General features: G+C 34.6%; 2 protein-coding genes across 3 annotated transcripts; one reads left to right on the top strand and one right to left on the bottom strand.

Moving 5' to 3' along the window:
- The first annotated feature begins 11,491 nt into the window (after positions 1 to 11,491).
- LOC120083866 lies at positions 11,492 to 12,732 on the top strand. The gene is made up of 2 exons (XM_039039766.1): positions 11,492 to 12,086; positions 12,196 to 12,732. Exons 1-2 carry the CDS (start codon positions 11,816 to 11,818, stop codon positions 12,540 to 12,542), a joined length of 618 nt encoding a protein of 205 aa, XP_038895694.1. The 5' UTR covers positions 11,492 to 11,815; the 3' UTR covers positions 12,543 to 12,732.
- Positions 12,733 to 12,781: 49 nt separating this feature from the next.
- On the bottom strand, positions 12,782 to 18,149 carry LOC120083867 (acyl carrier protein 3, mitochondrial). Of its 2 annotated transcripts, none has more exons than XM_039039768.1 (3): positions 17,923 to 18,149; positions 13,328 to 13,539; positions 12,782 to 13,159 (listed from the first exon to the last, which is right to left on the bottom strand). In XM_039039768.1, the coding sequence occupies exons 2-3, from the start codon at positions 13,526 to 13,528 to the stop codon at positions 12,968 to 12,970; spliced, it is 393 nt and encodes a 130-aa protein (XP_038895696.1). In that variant the 5' UTR covers positions 13,529 to 13,539; positions 17,923 to 18,149; the 3' UTR covers positions 12,782 to 12,967. The 2 variants fall into 2 exon arrangements, with proteins under 2 accessions (XP_038895696.1, XP_038895695.1); XM_039039767.1 differs by lacking the exon at positions 17,923 to 18,149 and adding an exon at positions 15,907 to 16,063.
- Between the last annotated feature and the right edge of the window lie 1,399 nt (positions 18,150 to 19,548).

The raw sequence follows: 19,548 nt of genomic DNA, 5'->3' as shown, positions 1-19,548 counted from the left end.
CCCAATTGAGCTAACAAGGGGACCTTATAGACCTAGAGATTGAAGCTCCAATGGTACTTGATTAATTAATCAAACTCTTTGATTAAATTAACAACTTCCATTAATTTTCGGTCAGTCCACTAAAGATCGACAACTGCACTATTCACACTTTAGACATATTTTTGTGTCCATTGGATATAACCAATCAATGGTGCATTGACCCTTCACAAATTGCTCGTAAGTACAGCTATGCAAAAATTATCATTTTGCCCCTATAGTTACATCTAACTCCTTAAGTGCCACTAATCCCTCTAATGAACAACAAGTTATAGTTCAACTATAACCTAACCCCTCTCGGGCCAAGAGAGGGTATGGTGCCACATTGTTCGAGCCTAAGAATCAGCCTTTAAGGTAGCAATTTCTCTACATTCTCTGACTATAGAGAAAGAGTGAATTTCTTCTTTTGTAGTTATGTTCCCAACTCTTTAATCAGATAAATCCTCAAAATGGTAGACATATTGAATCGACGAAACTGACAACTCTCACCCATTCAAATCAAAGGACCGCCGTCATGCAGGAGTTTACAACTCACTCAGGATTCAAGTCAAGTCACCTATGGTCATCCTGGTGAAATGTAAGTCTCTTCTAACAACGGTTTTATCTAAGGACTATTCGTTTCGTGGTCCAGTCTTATACAAACTCTTTGTATAAAATACCTCCGTTCACATGTCTCTACATGAATGATCAGGATCAGATCATTTTTAGCAGTTTACAACAATTGTAACAACTTCAAAACGAGTCGTTATCGTAGTGTCACCAGGATAAGGTATCTAGCCTTATCCATCTACTACAGACCGTTTAGGTTATCATTTAAATATGATCCACCTGTATATCTCTACATACATGTTTAAGTTATAAATTATAACTCTGGATCATAGTTTATTGGTTTTTGTGGGTTAATGCTACTAAAAGTTAAATAAAATACCTCTTTATTTTATTAGATAAATAAAGTGTTTGTACAATATAATTACGAACTATGAGATCCATGAGATTTAAGGCATCAATCCCAACAATCTCCCACTTGTCCTAAAGCTAGTGGGTTATAAAAAAATAAAATTAAGAATAAATACAATGTATGAAAATTAGAAACTAAGGCATACAATACACACCCAGAAATTTCTCCCACTTGTCCTAGACTAAATGAGGCATGTCTTGTAGACCTAAACTCTCCAGGTGACCCTCAAACACCTTAACCTGAGGGTATAACCCTTTGCCATTAGTCCAGCCTTAAAAGTTTGCTCCTTCCCATCTACACCCATTTTCCCTTTTGTATATACATTTTCAACCTATAGGTTTTACCCCATTAGGTTGATCTACAAGATCCTATACTGAATTGAAGTACATAGACTCCATTTCGAGATTCATAATTTTGATCCATTCATCTTTGTCTACATCCTCCATTGCGTTCTTATATGATAATGGATCCTCAACATCACCATCAGATATGATGGTTAGGGTTTCATTTAAACCCATAAAACGAATAGGTGGGTTCGAAACCCTCCCACTACGTCGAGTTCCCTTAACGGTTAAGGTGGATGTGACTTACTAGATGAACTGACATCAACAACTCTTATTGGTGTACTTGGCTCTTCAACAACTCTTGTTGATGGTTCAATAGTTTCACTGGAAAGCTCATTTAATACTATTTTACTGCGTGGTTTGTGCTCTATGATGTGGTCCTCTTCTAAAAATGTAATGTTTGTCAATACAAATACTTTATTATCTTTTGGATCATAAAAGTAACCATCTCTCATTCCTTTAGGGTAGCCTACAAATAGGCATAATTTCTAACAAGGTTCTGATTTCTCAGGATTTGCCTCAAGCACATATGCTGGACAACCCTAGATTATGAAATGGCATAAACTACCTTTATGACAATTCCATAATTCTAAAGATGTTTAAAAAACACTTTTGGATGGAACACAATTCAAAATATAGATTGCAGTCTGTACTGCATATCTTTAAAATGAGTCAGGTAAGGGAGCGTACTCATGGTAGACCTTACCATGTTCAACAAGATTCAATTTCTCCTTTTTGATACACCATTCTACTGAGGAACACCAGATGCCGAGAGTTGGGATACAATTTCATGTTCCATCAAATAGTCCTAGAAATTTAAATCCATATACTCTCCACCTCGATTAGATCGAAGTGTCTTTATTATTTTACTTAGTGCATTTTCAACTTCAACCTTATACTTTTTTAACTTTTCAAAGGCTTCAGACTTTTGTTGCATTAAGTAAACATACACGTACCTTGAATAATCATCTATAAAGGTGATGAAATATTTAAAGTCTTCTTTTGCCTTAACATTCATAGGACCACAGAGGTTTGAATGTACAAGTTCTAAGGGTTCTTTGGCTCTGTGACCTTTACCAATAAAAGGTCTCTTAGTCATTTTACCTTCAAGGCATGACTCACATACTGGTAGAGAATTTTCTTCTAACTCACTTAGAAGTCCATTCTTAACCAACCTCTCAATCCTATTGAGATTTATGTGATCTAATATTAGGTGCCAAAGTTGGGCATTTTCTTTATGAGAGACATTTTGTCTTTTGTTTTGAGTTACTGCAGTTCTAAATAATTCAGTATTAAGTAGGCCTTTTGATGCTAACGACTTTAGCACATAAAGATTATTCTCTAACTTTGTAGAACAAATCTCAACACCATTTTTGTAAATAAACACATATTCACTTTAAAATTCAGAGTGTAGGATTGTTCCAATAAGCATTTTACAGAAATCAAATTCCTTTTTAATCAGGAACTACATAAACATTTTCTAATAAAAGATAAGATTTCTGTAAACAAAGTTGGAGTCCTTCCACTACCACAAGTGAGACAACGTGCCCAGTTCCAACCCGCATCGTCATCTCACCATTCTTCAGCTACTGCCAGGAACTAATTCTCTGAATGAAGAATAAACATGGTTAGTGGCGCCTGAATCAATTATCCAAGCTGAATTATCATTCTCCACTATATAGGTTTTCAACACTAGAAAATCATATTTATCTTGTTTGACCTTCTTCTTTTCTACCAAATATTTGGGATAATTCCTCTTACAGTGTCCCTCCTCGTTGAAATGGAAACAAATTCTCTTTGCAGCGTTGGTCTTCTTGCACTTTTGGGCAACAACGGGTTTAGCTTTCCCCTAGCCTTGTTTCTTCTTCTTCTTCTACTTTTTGGTGCTAGAGGAAGAACGTGGAGACTTTGTTCTAGAGGTCGAACCTCTGTTGAACTTTTAGAGTCTGAGGCAACATTTACCTCACCCTTCTATTCCTTAACTTTCATCAAGGATTGGTGTATCTGCAGCTCATTAAGTAGAATGGTTAGGTTGTAGTCAAGCTTGTTCATAATAGCGTTATTACGAAACTATGGGAAACTTTTAGGTAAAGTTTCTAAGATGAAGATAACCTGACTAGCCTCATCAATGACAAACTCATTCATCTCTACCACATTAAAGTGGATCATCACATTCAGAACATGTCCATGAATAGATGTCCCTTCTTTCATCAGGCATTAAAGATATACTTAAGAGCGTCATGCTTGAGTTGTGAGGACGGTTGTCCAAATATTCCACTCAGGGACTCCATGATCTCACAGGCAGTGAGCATAAGCTCATGTTTCTTGATCAAAACTTCAAACAAGCTAGCCAGGATATACGCTCGGGCATTTTCATTCGCCTTGACCCATCATTCATATGCCTTCCGAACATTTCGAGTTGCATGGGCAGTTAAGGCTTAAGGACATTCCTCAACAAGGATGAATCAGCGGTCATCAATAATGAGAACAGTGTCAATAGTGTTTTTCCAGCTTGTATAGTTATCGTCATTTAGTTTATTAGCGGAAAGAAGGTTTAAAGTAGTGCTCATCATTGTAAAAATTGCTGAAATCAAACAATTTATTTATATTAGTTATTTGACGCATTACCCAATTAAACAACCAATCAATTTAGCAAAAAAAAATCTAATGTACCCTATATGACATCTATTTTGCAATGATGCTTCTGTGGATAGGGTAAAAGTCGTCATAGGGTGATCAGTTACCCTTTCATTTAGTTGAGACAATCTCAACTAATAATTACACCAGAATAACTCTTAATCCTATAATTATTAGTCACCATTGTTTGGTCTAGAAAATATTAACTTGCTTAACATTTTCTTGTAAGTGTAACCCCTCATTTTAGATTCCAGAGTTCTACCCTAATAAGCCAATCGTAGGGAAAAACTGATTGGGGCAAAAACTAAGCAATCCTATCCATTTATGGAGTTTGAGTAAAAATTCATGCAAATGTCATCCGTGGGGAGACACAAGCAAAGGTGCTTGAAGCCAAGCATGAAAGTTTACTTCAAACTAATGAAGGAGACCGTGGGATATGTTGACACACTTCTCTCTTCCACTTACTATAAACACTCTCTCCATTCATCTTGTTATGGATCTATGCAAACACCACTTATAGGGGGACACAAGCAAAGGTGCCTCGAGGTTGAGCATAGATCTCGCTGTGTGAACTTTTAAGGAGAAACGTGAAAGGTAAAATGAAGTATTGTATACTCCATTTTCCTCCAACAGAGTAGTTTACCTAGTATTGATAAACATAGAAAATTCGACTAATAATTTTACCAAGTGTGTGTTAAATTTTCCCAAAGTAACATTTACATTGGATAGTTTAATAATATTGATTTTTGTTCGTTAACCATTTAACAAACATGAGTCACTCATTGCATACTTGTAACAAATCTATCAATTTACCATTTAGGTCAGTTCCCAGATAGGGGTGTTCCGTTTTCATCAGCTTAAATACCCCAGTCTAGGCAGAACTGCCTTTAGACAATGGTTCCTTATAAATACATTTGTTACAAATTTAATCTCTTATTGGAAATCAATTTAATCATATTAAACTGAAATAAAATATTAAACCTATTCCTAATTGAATTAGAAAATTATTAAACATAGGTCTAATATGAAATCAATTTTAAAATATTTAAAATTGATTTAAAAGTTAGTATGCAGCTCCTTTTATTCCATTACATTACATACATAACTATTATATATAAAAGTAATTAAAAATATATATATTCATACATCTAAACTATATATTATAACAACTATAATATAAATAATGCATGAACATGCTTAATATATCATGCAATCTTATAATATAACAATAATATTAAAAAAAAAACTATTTATGAATATATGTATATTCTATGGTGGGATTTTTCTATGTGACATATATTATGACATATATATAAAAATAAAATAATCATACATAAAATGCATAAATAAAAGCAGCAATTTGGATTGGGATTGGCTTTCCAAGCCTTTAATTAAATTATTATAACCATTATATTGATTTAATTAAACAAAAAAAAAAAACTAAATTATTACAAAAAATAACTGAAGAAAATCGCTTGAACCGAACCGCCAGGGAGCCAAATCGTCGGACTGAAGGTTGAAACATATGTGCCTCTTCAAATTTAGAGCGTCAATACGTTCTTTGTCATTGTTGCAATGTTGACATCCTTTCAGTGCTTATCGTTATGTTGCTCGCAGAGTCGTGATGCTCCATGCAGTGTTGCAATGCTACAGCTGGAGTGTTGCGATATTGAGGCTTCTACCTTATAGCATTGGGCCAGCATTGCAACGCTAAACACCGATGTTATAAGGAAAAATGCTTGCAGTTTTTTGCCTGTTCATCCGTAATTCTCGATTCTTGCTCCATTTTCCATCAAATCAAAATCGAAAAATTGTCACAAACGACCCGAACTAGATATATAGACTCGATAGAAAATGAAAAAAATCCCAGACAACGGGTCCTTTAAACATCAAATTAAAAAACGACAGAAAAACTAAAATCAATCACGAAAACATCCAAATGAGCAAACCATATTAAACATACTTTTATGCAGAATCTAAGTCCCACTATTAACTCTGTAATTCGTACTAAAATTAAAATTAGGACGAAAACACTTGTTCTGATACCAATTGAAAGGATATGCGAGTACTCGTAACGAAAGCAATTACGCCCTAATTCTAATTTTACATAATATACAAAAAACATAAAAAAAATGGGGAAACAGGATATATAAGATCTATATACAAATATATATATATATATATATATATATATTATATATATATATAATATATATATATATATATATATATATATATTATATAATAATATATATATATATATAATATATATATTATATATATATTATATAATAAATTATGGAAAAAAAGAGATTTAAGAGTCACATACCCTTGAAGACTAATCTCTTCTTAATTCCTCTCCGGAACTCGAACACAACGAACACTTTGATTGTAAAAAATGCAGCAATCAATCGAACACTACCATGTGGAAACCTCGTTATTCTCGAGGCAGAGAATCGATGAGAGTTGTGGGCATTAAGATTAATTTGGAGAAAGGATTTGAGGAAATAACTTGACTTAATAGAATACCAAAAGCACATGTCCAACAACCTCACAATGTGTTCTTATATAGGCGAAAGGAAGATGATCCATCTTCTACAACTCTTGCATTTCCAATTCCATAAATTCAATATGAGAAAATAATGAGGGAGTTATTCAAAATAAATCTCTCTCAAATAATTAAGTCATATAATTAATTAAAACATACTTCTCAATTTTAATTAATTAAGTTTATATACACACACATTTATATAATGACTAATTTAATACATATATTAAAACCATATATTATATCTTAATATAACATATAACCTATAGTTTATATTATATCACATATAATATAGCCTATATTCTAATATTTTCTCACATAATTTATATTAATTAATATGAATCAAATTCATACTAATATTTGAATCATATTAAAAAACTTTATATTATAATGTATCATATACATTATATTATATCTCATAATTATATCTTATAGGATCAATTCCCTTTATTAATTTGAATAATTCAAACTAATCCAAATTAATTCGATTTTCATAAATCTCAATTGAGCTAATAAGGGGACCTTATAGACCTACAAATTGAAGCTCCAATGGTGATTGATTAATTAATCAAACTCTTTGATTAAATTAATCAACTTCCATTAACGGTTGATCACTCCACTAAAGACCAACAACTACACTTTTCATACTATAAATATATTCTTGTGTCCATTGGATATAGCCAAACAATGTGTTGACCCTTCACAAATTGCTCATAAGTACAACCAAGTCAAAATTACCGTTTTGCCTCTATAGTTACATCCAACTCCTTAAGTATCTTTAGTCCCTCTAATGAACAATAAGTTATAGTCCAACTATAACCTAACCTCTCTCGAGCCAGGAGAGGGTGTGAGTTAAATTGTTGAAGCCTCGGAATCAGCCCTTAAGAGAGCAATTTATCTACATTATCTAACTATAGAGAAGAAGTGAATTCCTTCTTGTGTAGTGTGTTTAGAAGAAGTGAATTCCTTATTGTGTAGCTGTATTTCTAGCTCCCTAATAAGATAAATCCCCAAAATGGTAGATATATTGAGTCAATGAAACTGGCCACTCTTACCCCTGAAAATTAAAGGACCACCTTCATATGTAGAAGTTCACAACTCACTCAAGATTCAGATCAACTCATTTATGGTCATCCTGGTGAAATGTATGTCACTTCTACAATGGTGTTATATAGAAATATTATTCATTTCATGGTCCGATCTTATACAAACTTTTTGTATAAAATACCCCCGTTCACATATCTCCACATGAATTATCAGGATCAGATCATTCTTAGCACTTCATAACAATTGTAATGACTACAAAACGGGTCGTATTTATAGTGTCACCAAGATAAGGTACTCAACCTTAAACATCTACTATAGATCGTTTAGGTTATCACTTAAACATGATCCAACTATATGTCTCTACATACATGTTTAAGTTACAAAGGATAATCCTAGATCTTAGTTTATTGGTTTTGTGGGTTAATGCTACTAAAAGTTACATAAAATACCTCTTTATTTTATTCGATAAATAAAGTGTTTGTACAATACAATTACAAACTATGAAACTAACAAGATTTAGGGCATCAACCCCAACAAGAACTGGCTTTTAGAGCTTGATTGACCTTGTCACTCAAGTTGCTGAATCAATTGGGAGGTGATATGAACCCCTACTACAACCATCTTCCGACATTATCTAGGCGCGCAACGGTGAGATAATCCATATCGACACTAAGGATGCGTTGGAAGATAGCATGTCATGCCTAGAGCTAGTTGGTAAAACCGAAAAAAACGTATGCTAAAACCCGAAGAATCTCAGGTGATAAAGTTGTAAAAAATCCTTTGTCTATTCTACCATTTGAGATTTCACTTATTCATGAGTTTTCTTCTTTATATGTTGTGTCTTTTCTTTCTTTAGAATATTTAGAGTTGTTTGATTTTTTTGTTCTTTCTTTCTATCTTTTTTCTCTGATATAGAAAAATGTTAATTTTACTTGTTAGACTCCCTTTAGAAGACGAAGTTCATGTTGAACGTGGAGCATTATATTAACTCAAGTAAAAAGGGACCGAAGATATATGAGAATTTCTTGGTACCTTTATGAGGGCAGGTTACGTCAAGCAACCGACGTTAAAAATGTGTACTTCGCAGAGGCAACAAGACTAAAATTTACTTGCCTTCCTTTACTGTTTTTTTTTATTACTTTCTAACTTAACTTCATGTTTTTTTTTTGTAGGTGACCCTAGAAGAGAAAGAGTATTAATTGAAGAGGCGAGCATTGTCACAACCACCACAAAGACTTATGCGTTATTAGTTTTAGTTTTTTCTTAGTTTCTTGTTGTAATCGATTGAAACGATGTCGGATTTTAGCTTCCTCGTCGTCATGGGAAGATAAGATTTGTTGATTTTCTAGTTTTAGAGGTATTGGAAGAACCCATATGTAATGTTGGGAGGATTTTGTGCTTAATGTATATATTTCTATCTCTCAAGCATCTCTTTCTCTTGATTTAATTCTTTAGCTTGTTGAATGGTTAGAGCTGACAACCCAAATCATTGTGCATGCTAATCACTACAACTTAATATGTAATTCGTAATAGTTATGTGTTAGTTGTCAAAGTAGCAAGAGTCATCTCATGGGTGAGTGAGTTGCGGCGTTTTTAAACTCCCATAGTTTGTCTTAAGTGGCTTAGAGATGAAGAGTAATAGATTAATTATTCAGCAATATCGTTAGCTAATCGTCATGGTTTAATCCTAGAACTTAATGCGTATATTTAGGTCAATTCTTGGATGTGTTTCATTCTTAATTAATAGACATATAGTTTAATTAGGATGTGAGTCTTAATTAATAACCTAGGATGCTTAATGCGGCATTATTAATTAAGTTGACCATGTGTTTGAGGTGACTGAGTTAAATAGCCCATGATCAATATTGCATTGGGTGATTTCGTTCCTCCAAGCTAGAATGTTTTGTTAGATTACACTATTATCCTTTTATTTTCATACTTTTACTTTTATGCATATCTCCAATTCCACACCAATTCTCCCTTCCACCCATTTATCTCTTTAACTAAAGAGTTGGCTTTGTGAAACTAATCTTCATGCTTCTTTGCGGATTGATTCGATCTTGCCACTTATACTACTTAGTAGTATAAGTTGTATTGATTAGAATTATAAATTTTATTTTATGGCCAGAGAAAGATTTGGCACCCTCACTAAGTTCTACCATCACAAATTCATCGTTGAACATGCGCAGGTCAAACGAATACCTTAACCTTAAATTCCTGATAAGAAACTAGAAATAGAAGTAAGGTTGGCAACGGGACCAAGGTGGGGCGGGGGTATTTCCCCCATCCCCACTCCCGTCCCTGCCTCTAGAAATAGAAGTAGAGTTGGCAATGAGACCAAGGTGGGGTGGGGGGACTCCCCATCCCCGTCTCCCTAGGGGGCATTTCCCCCATCCCCACTCCCGTCCCTGCCAATTGAAGGCGAGGACGGGGACGGAGATTCTCCGCCGAGGAAACAGACTCCCACGGGACCCATCTCCATTTTTTTTATATAAATATATAAATATTTGTAATTAATACATATTTTTAATTTATATATATATATTAAAAAATAAAAAATTTAATCGGGGACGGGGAGGGGACCAGAGACCCAATTAGAATCCTCGATTTGACCCCATCTCCGATCAAATAGGGGATCGGGGCGAGGACCCGCGGGGATTTTTGCCAACCCTAAATAGAAGAGAAAAAGAAAGGACTCCTAAGAAAGGAACCTTAAATACCAAGTAAAAAAAAAAAAAAATTCTTTTCCTTCTTTATCATTCCCCTATTAAAGCTTCATAGCTTGAAATCTTGTGATTGGTCTTAAGTAAGAACTGATGTGCATCCTTAAGTCGTAAACAATATTTTGACAATCAATATACTGCATATAATATATGTTAGTCACTTGAATTTGACAATTATTGTTTGTTTTACTTCCTTGCTTAGACATTACTTAAAGTCAAAGTAAATAATTTGCTCTTACATGCTTTTCATTTCATAATTGCATGTAACCTTGAAAATATTACAAGGAATCTAAAAAAGGTGTGATATTGTCTATTTAGGATATAAATCTTGACGACTTTTTTGTTTCACCCAATCTCACATCAATTAAGATAATTATCTTTATTTATATATCCACGATCTTTCACTTATTTAGCTAATGTGGGATCATTATTTATTTAAGATTCAAAAATTGAAGTTGAAGTTTCGTTAAGGCATTCTTTGGAGAGGAAAAAAACAAATTAGTCATGAATTTCTATGTATTAAAAAAGTGGCATACTTTAAAGAGAAGAGCTGGTCTGTATAAAAGCAAGTTCTCGATATGGATGAAATTGTATAGATGAATAACTATTTGAGGAGATAAACCTTTTATTCATGAGGGTTATTGGGATGCAATTACAATGTAAATAAAATTAGTGTGTTCACTTGAAATCATTTGGGTAGAAGTTGCCCTAACTTTGTAAGGCTAGTTTGTTTTTCTATGTACTTGTATGGGTTACCACACAATCAAATGCATAGGTAAGCCACCAATGGAAAGTTTTTGCAAAGAAAGATATTGTAATTGCTCAGCCTTAAGATATATATGATCATATTGTTGAGGTAGCTTTGAAATTTTGGATGTGGATAGGAAACCTTGTGTGCTCTTCTACCAGAAATTTTTTTTTCTTAAAGCTTGGTACACCAACTTCACAATTCTTGTATCTCTATCTTAGATTTCTCTCTCATGTTAAAGCTTAAACAAAGCATATGGGATATTGACCTACTTTATCAACTTCCCCATCCAACTACCAACTTCTTTATGTATGTGTGGGAAAAGACCCTTTTGCCCATTCCCTAAATATTGTTTTCCTACCAACAACACTACCAAGGGGGACAAAGATATCTGAATCCAATATTTTTTTTGTAATTATTTTTAAAAAGTTAAGGAGGGTCAATTTCCTCTCATCTCAACAAGGCAGCCCCATGTGGTCAAATTCACATAAAATAGTTTTAAAAACAAAGGATCTCTTTCATTTGGTAAAATGCCAACTTAAGAGGGGAAGATGGGGAAAATCCAACATAGAGAGAAACTGCCAACTGCCAAGTCATTAGTCAATGTCAAACCCAGAAGGGGTATTTCTGTAAATTCGACATGTAGAGAAACTGCAAGTAATCTCTTTTGGTATACGTTATATAAACCAATCAATATGTATTTAGAAATGGTGTCAGGTTGATTTGTGTGATCATATTGATAAAGTTTCATTTTCCCAAAACCAAACCAATAAGATGAACAGAGTTTGGAGCTTACACAGTTCTGTCAACCTATTTTGGGTTTGTATCTTCTTCTTCTTCTTCCTTTTCGGCCATGGATTTCCGTTGGGAGTCGAAACTGCCGAAGAAGAGACGCCAGTATCCGATCTTTTGAGTCGAGATGATTGGAGGCAGATAGCTGGATATGGTGAGGAGAGACTGTCCACAGTTTTGGTCACAGGCTCTGTTCTTTGTGAAGCTTGTTTGCATGGTGATGAACCTCAAGTTCATGCATGGCCTATTAAAGGTAATACAATTGCAGCTAACTTTTTATTTGAGAAAAGAAAAAACACCTATGAAATCAAGGTTGGTTTTTACCTCTGATGATTTTATACAAGCCAAATCAATTACTGCAGGTGCCATGGTAGGTGTGAATTGCCACAACAATGGAAAGAACAGCAAATCTTCTGATTGGGTACATGGAGTCACCGATGAATTTGGAGACTTCATTATTGATATTCCATCCCATCTTCATGCAACCCGAAGCTTTGAAAATGTCTGTTCCATCAAGATTCTTAAGACACCAAAGAACACACACTGCCGACCTGCTCATTTAGCTGGAATGAAGCAGCTGCAATTATCATCGTTCGGAGGTGGCATCCGTACATATACTTCTGGAGTCCTCAGGCTGCAGCACCAAACATCTCGACCCCTGCAAGCTTGTACAAATGAGGGGAGGGGTGATCGTCAGACCTCATGGTAGACAGAAGCCTAATAAAGTGAATGAAATGGTTGCAGAGATCATAATATATGGCTCATGTAGATGGCGCTGAAGTCACAACGATGAGTTATTTGTTTGTAGTTAGCACGATAAATTGGGTTTGGATTGATATGTGTTGTTTGTGTATAGAAACATCTAGATTATGTAATACACCAATCTATTTCATACCATACATGACAGATGCATTGACTGCATCGAGTCTTCCACACAATTGAATTTACTCGCAAGGTGGTTGTAATTGTACTCATCAAAAATCAATTGGGAGCCAAAGATATCTCATGTGTTCTCTTACAATCATTGCATAGCCTGATGGATGATCAAATCCCACACAAAAAATGAACTAACATTAAAAGATCAGGCTAATGGGCATTACAAGATGATAAAAGATGAAAAAACTGAAGTTGCTCTCAGAGTTTCTCCTCTTTCTTTTCCTCTACTTGAGAAGTTATGTATCGTGCTACATCAGCACAGCAGGTAAGCTTATCTGCCTTTTCATCTGGGATTTCAATGGAGAATTCTTGTTCAAAAGCCATAACAAGCTCCACCCTGTCTAAGCTGTCCAGGCTTAAATCTTTCTGGAAATCAGCCGTTTCAGTAACCTGCTCAGCTCAACACGACATTTAACATTAAGGAATATATTTATTTCAACAAATATATTGTATTGCATTTAATGGAATCCAATAATTAGGAGGGAATCCACAGAAATCCTGACTAAAGTTATATAAGAATTCAAAGATGAGATGATATGGTGGCTCTGGACTAATTACCTTACAGGCGTCAATTCTATCAAACTTCTTAACCAATCCAATCACTCGATCAACTATTTCGTCGGAGCTTCTACCTGTTGATGTGCACAAATGACGAGTTAGTTTCTCCATGACATTCTCATCCTTCATCAACAACTGTGTTGTAGTATTAGGTCCTCTGATTTTCATGTGCTTCAGGATTGAATTTCTGATGCTTTGCATGTTTACAAAAGCTGAAACGAACAAATTCCATCATCAGTTCAGATAACAAAGAATTAACAAGTTCCGGAATTATAGATAGGAATTGCAAACAAATTATCAAAGCCTGAAATGTGAAATGTCCCCAGTGTGTGAAGGGAGTTGAACACAGAGATTTACACGTGCATGTTAAGTTATCAAAATCTAACTTTTCTCAAACATGCAACTTCAAAAGTTAACTGAAACACGTTACAAGACTAGATCCTTGAAAAGAAATACAGATTCGCCCATTGAAAATAATGTGTAGAAACTTTCACAGGGATAATTACATAGACTTGAAAGAAATGGAAGTTCTTTTGTTTTACAAAAAGTCTAATCATTGCAACTTTCCAAATATTGACCAATCCATCATCAGTGAGTTTTGAGGAAGATCAAGATAAAACTATGCGCTAAATGAGGGGGGTAATGGATAGCATATCAATCTTGAACCAGATTAATCCATCATGTCTTATGTAAGGGCATGTTTAGGAGCAATTTTGAAATCGTTAAAATCTTTTTTGTCATGTTCAAAATCACCACAAAATATACTATTAATCCTTAAAAATCAATTTTGACAGTATGAAAATGGGCTTTAAAAGTGTTAGATTAAACTAAATATTTAATTAATTTTGAACGATTAAAACCAAATATCAGAGTGATTTTGAATATGACAAAAGTGATTTAAATCATTTCAAAATCACTCTCAAATATACCCTAAAATCAAATTTTAAATTTTCAAATTGGCAAACCAATAATTTGCAGAAACGTATTTGAATGTATCAAAAGAAACATAGTTTTGGTAACCTCTATATAATGTCCATGTCCTAATTCAGTTGAAAAGGACAAGTTGGTTGGTCCTTCTTGAATCTTGTTTCTGTCAGTGTCCACAATTACCAGTCCCCATCCGGCCATGTTTATTAGCCCCAAACTGTTCCTAGCTGGTGATTGATGACAATAGCTAGCACTAATCAGCAATGTAACATCGAAAGTATGTGAACCATACCAATTGGTTCCTAACCCCGTTCAAGAATCAACAGAAGGGTTTATTTTCCAGTTGCTGTTAGTTCTTTTTTCTTGGTCATCAAATCCATATGACAGATAAAGAGTCCTTATTGGATCCCTTGGATGCAATACATTAACGAGGAGTCGCATTATTAATTTACGGAATTTTATGGGGTTCTTAGTGCCATCTGCCAGCATAACGGGATAAAAACTAGAGATGGGCTTCACTAATTGGAGTGCATTAGGAATGTCTTCCATGTTTTCTGTAGAAGAATGTAACTGACATTCAGATAGCCAACAGAAATTATTTGCAGTGTTTTGTTCATAGCTAGCATTAGTTTTTCTTTCTTTTGTTAAATTACAAGCTCATCCCCTAATCAGTTGAGAGTTGTCTTATAGTCCAAAAACTTTTAAAAGGATATAATAGGTCTTTAAGCTTTCAATTTTGTGTTTAATAAATTCTTCAACTTTAAAAGTATCTAACAGGTTTCTCCCTCAACTTTCAATTTTGTGCATAATAGGAACCTAATTTTTCAATTTTGTGTCCAATAGATCCATAAATTTTCAGAAATATCTTGAATAGGTTAGGGGCCTATTAAACACAAAATTGAAAGTTTCATGTACCTATTAAATACAAAAATTGGAAGTTTAACAACCTATTAAGCACTATTTTAAAGTTCAAGACATGTTAGAAACAAAATTGGAACTCAAACTATCTTTAGACACAACCATAAAGTTATGGGATGAGATTTGTAATTGAACACTTTTCTTTAACAAATTTTCCTTGGTTGTATCCATGGTATTTGGCCCGCTGCTCGACATAAAGACATTGCAAGTCATAATATCAACTCTAACAAACAGTTAGAATTTTCTCTGGTTTAGAAATCGACAACATTCCACACGGAGGCTTAAACCCAACCCTTCAACAAAATTCCCACTAAAAAATCCAACCCTAATTACAACCAAAGCCGCCCATTGGGAGCATTCATAGAATCAACCATTTTTCAACTTCCAATGACCTAATACACTGAGCTCAACATATCCTTTTTCCAAGACGTTTCAGAAACCAACTCTAGATTCAAGGGCCCATTACTGTACACTACACACTGCTCAAAAGGAACACAGAGAAAACACAAATGGAATCTATGGTAGCACAAACATCAGGACGAAGTCAATCAGCAACCAAAATTACCAAACAAAACAAAGCATCTAAAAATCCAGATTGCTTCAATCCCCTCACCTTTGATTCTCATAAACCAACCAATTTTCACCCAAAATCGTGTAGAATTGCAAAAGAAGAGCAAGAAAGAGGAAGATTGCAAAGAAAGTAAAAGGATAGAAATTGAAGCTATTTTACTCACGAGAGTTGCAGCTACTGATTGATTGTAAGGTGGCGGAAATATTCGCGTCCGCCGAACTTGAAATTGAAACTGCGATGGTTATATTATATCGTCGCTATTTCAAGTCCTCTTGAGAAGATTCACAATTTTCGAGCTCTCAAACTTTCGATTTATTTAATTATATTATGAATATTATAATAAAAAATAGATATCCATCATTTAAAATTGGCCTTTACTGTCTGTTCCGATATTTAATGGATCTTAAAATCACACACTCATTAGTCAAAAATCCACTTCAAATTTTACTAAATTTTCTATTTTTCAATTTTATAATTTTAATTATTTCATGATTTTAGTACATTTATTTTAAATTATATTTTATTATTATTATATTGTATTTTTTTTGGTATCTGTATCTCTCTATGTTGCAATCCGAAAGAATAGTAAGCTTTTTTACATGAGATTGCATTGCAAAATCAAGACCATCCAAAACAACGTGGGCCTTTGCATAAATAGGAGATAAACCAATCAAGTGGCTCCCCTAGTTGGCAGCCTTAACCGGAGTCGCCTCATCCAATAGCAAACAACCATAGCCTGTAACAGCCAATCCACTCTGCCGATAAGCGTCAACATATATGCCGATAAGCGTCAACATATATTATAAGGGATCCTATAAGTCAAACGGTGATAACATTAGGACCGCCTCCCCAACCTCCACCCCTGAGTCCATGGACCCAGAGAAAGCAGCTAGGACAGGGTGATCATTGGTTGATTGGCGTCGATTTTGGCTCAAACCAGCGTCGACAACTGATGTTTCGACGTTCGTCGGTTAGAACGAAGTTGAAAATGTTTTCCGATTTTGCATCTCAGCGAGTTAGCTAGAAAAAGAAAAATGAAGGAGGAGAATTCGAAAGCTAAAAAAGTAGCAAAAAATAGAAAATAAGAGGGAAGAAGAAAAAAACCAGAAGAGATTGAAGAAAACAATGAATAGAAAAGAAGGTGATGAAGGAGACAACCAAAGAAGATAAGACAAATTATTTGGGAAAAGGAGAGAGACGAAAAAGAAGATTGGAAAAAGAAAAAAGACCTTTTTAAAATATGTAATAATTACCAATTTATAGGTAATGAGTACCTGTAAAGTGAAACCATGGTGGTTTTAAAAACATAACATGGTTTCACCTTTTCTCATGCATTTTCCCATATTTCAGTAGGGTTTGCACGTTGGGCAGTGCACACTTGAAGGGTTATTAATTTTTTTTTAAAAACGTATGTGTACTCGGTCTCCTCGGCCGGGTTGAGCTTCTTTGGGCTCGCCGGCCGGCCAACTAGTCGGTTTTGTTATATGCCGAGTCTGACATGCAACCAAATATGCATTAAACCAATCCGCTGTCCATAGTTGGTTCGATCAATTTTAGTTAGAGATGTCTATGGAGTGGGACGAAGACATCTTCGTCCCCTATATCATTTTCCATTCCCACTTTTTTTCAATATTCTTATTTTAATCAGAAGAAGGAATTTGTTGACTGCCTTCCATTTCCAATCACCATTCCACAACTACAAGCAGAATTGAGCTTGTCTTCCTCTTTTTTCTTTTTTCTTTTTTAAATTTCCACAATTACAAGCAGAATCAATTGAGCAAGAATTTTGAAAAATAACAAAATCAATTGTGAATCACGATTTACATATTATTTTCATCGAATATTTTAGTAATTATATAGATCAACCTACATTGATGAATTAAAAGAGGACTATAAAATACCAAAAGCTTCTCAATTGATCCATAGAGAATAAACATTCCAGAAATCAAAACATGACTATACTGTTGAAAATGAGTTTCTGAGTTTTTAAATTGAAAATGAGGTATGTCTGAATATCTGAATTTCTAAATTGAAAATTAGTATACTATTGGAATCTCTGGATATACCGTACATTCCATAAACCAAAACATTTAATTGATCTGAGTTTCTTAATTTCTCAACTTTTATAGTGAAAATAAGAAAAAAAACAATAAAATATCAGATCTAGCTCCAGACATACCTTGGATAGGAGGAAGACGAGGTCAGAAAGAGTAGGAGACAAAGACGAAAGTGAACGAACACTAAGTCCCAACCAAGTTTCCGATGAAGACAAACGAACAATGGGACGAAGTCACGAAGAAGAACAAAGTTTCCGACGACTTTGAAAGACGAATAGAAGGGAAAAAAAGACGAAGCCACTGAATTAACAACAAAGACAAAAGACAGTGAGGGTTAGAGACTAAGAGCAAGAGGCGGTGGCTGTGTATGTTGTTTTAAAAATAGAGTTTTCTAACTTTAATATATATATTACAAATAAATAAATAAATAAACATACATACATACATACATATAAAAGGGGATCGGTGTGGGGACGGGGCCGAGGATGGGAACGGGGAATATATTCCCCATCTCTAGCCCTAAAATATCATTGGGGAAAAAAATCTACACTCCTTCCCCCATTTTCCGTGTATTCGGAGATTCCTCGTCCTGTTCGAAGCAGGTTTAATGGACATCTCTAGTTTTAATCGGTCGACTCCGTTTTTCCAGTCTTCCTTGTTCACCTTTGTAATAAATAATCCACTCACCACGAAGAGCAATAGAAGGCACGATCTCATTATGGACAAACTCATTCCTATTCCCATAAATAGACCACATTTTCGCACAAGCCAGAGTAAAGCCAAACTTAGAGAGATTTAGGAATTCGTTAACCCATAATTTTTTTTATTAAAACTTCTAAAGTTCATCCGACCTTAGGTTGGAAGGAAACATTTCCGGATGGAATTAGCCCACCTACATCCAAATAAGTAATCGACTACCATTGGGACTCAATCATTCGTTTACCCAAAGATTAAAGAAGGAAGATAAGAAATTGTAGAAAGCCCTCCAAATAAAATGTTTCACTTTTGCAGGAATGACAACTCCCCATAATTTTTCCACCAAGAAGACAAACCACCATCACTAGATGACTGCCAGCCTCCAACTTCAGACTAAACCAGCTTATACCCACTCTAGACAATGAACTCGCCCCATTTGTCATAACGCTAGATCCATTTGTTCTCCCTCCCCTGTGCATTCAACTAAGTGGATAGAACACCTCAATCTAAAAAAAAGAAAAAACTTTCCAAAAGTAAGAACTATTTCTTTTAATAAAAGATTGCAGCACATCAGAATTAGAGAAATATCTCCCCTTTAGAACCTAACTCGATTTCTTGTCTGAGAATAAAATGTTTATTTTCAAGAATGGAATGGAGATTGATTTTGGTTCAATGGAAAGTAACTTATATGTACTAAGGCCATTAGTCATAAAAGCCTTGTTTAACACTGAAATGTTTAGTATGACAACAACAACTAAAAGACCAAAGGTTTCTCTTAAGGAAAGCGCCCATCTTTGGCATATAAGGTTAGGTCACATTAACCTCAATAGGATTGAACAGTTGGTGAAAAGTGGACTTCTAAAGAGTTTAGAAGAAAACTCCTTGCCGGTGTGTGAATCATGCCTTGCAAGATGACCAAACGACCTTTTACTAGAAAAGGTTACAGAGCTAAGGAAACCTTGAAGCTTATACATTCAGACCTCTATGGTCCGATGAGTGTTAGGGCTCGAGGTGGGCATGAATATTTCATCTCTTTCATAGATGATTATTCG

The sequence above is a fragment of the Benincasa hispida genome, chromosome 8, assembly GCF_009727055.1.
Source record: "Benincasa hispida cultivar B227 chromosome 8, ASM972705v1, whole genome shotgun sequence".
NCBI classification, from domain to species: Eukaryota; Viridiplantae; Streptophyta; class Magnoliopsida; order Cucurbitales; family Cucurbitaceae; genus Benincasa; species Benincasa hispida.
The sequence above is the reverse complement of the archived record's forward strand: the minus strand, read 5'-3'. Positions and strand labels throughout refer to the sequence as shown.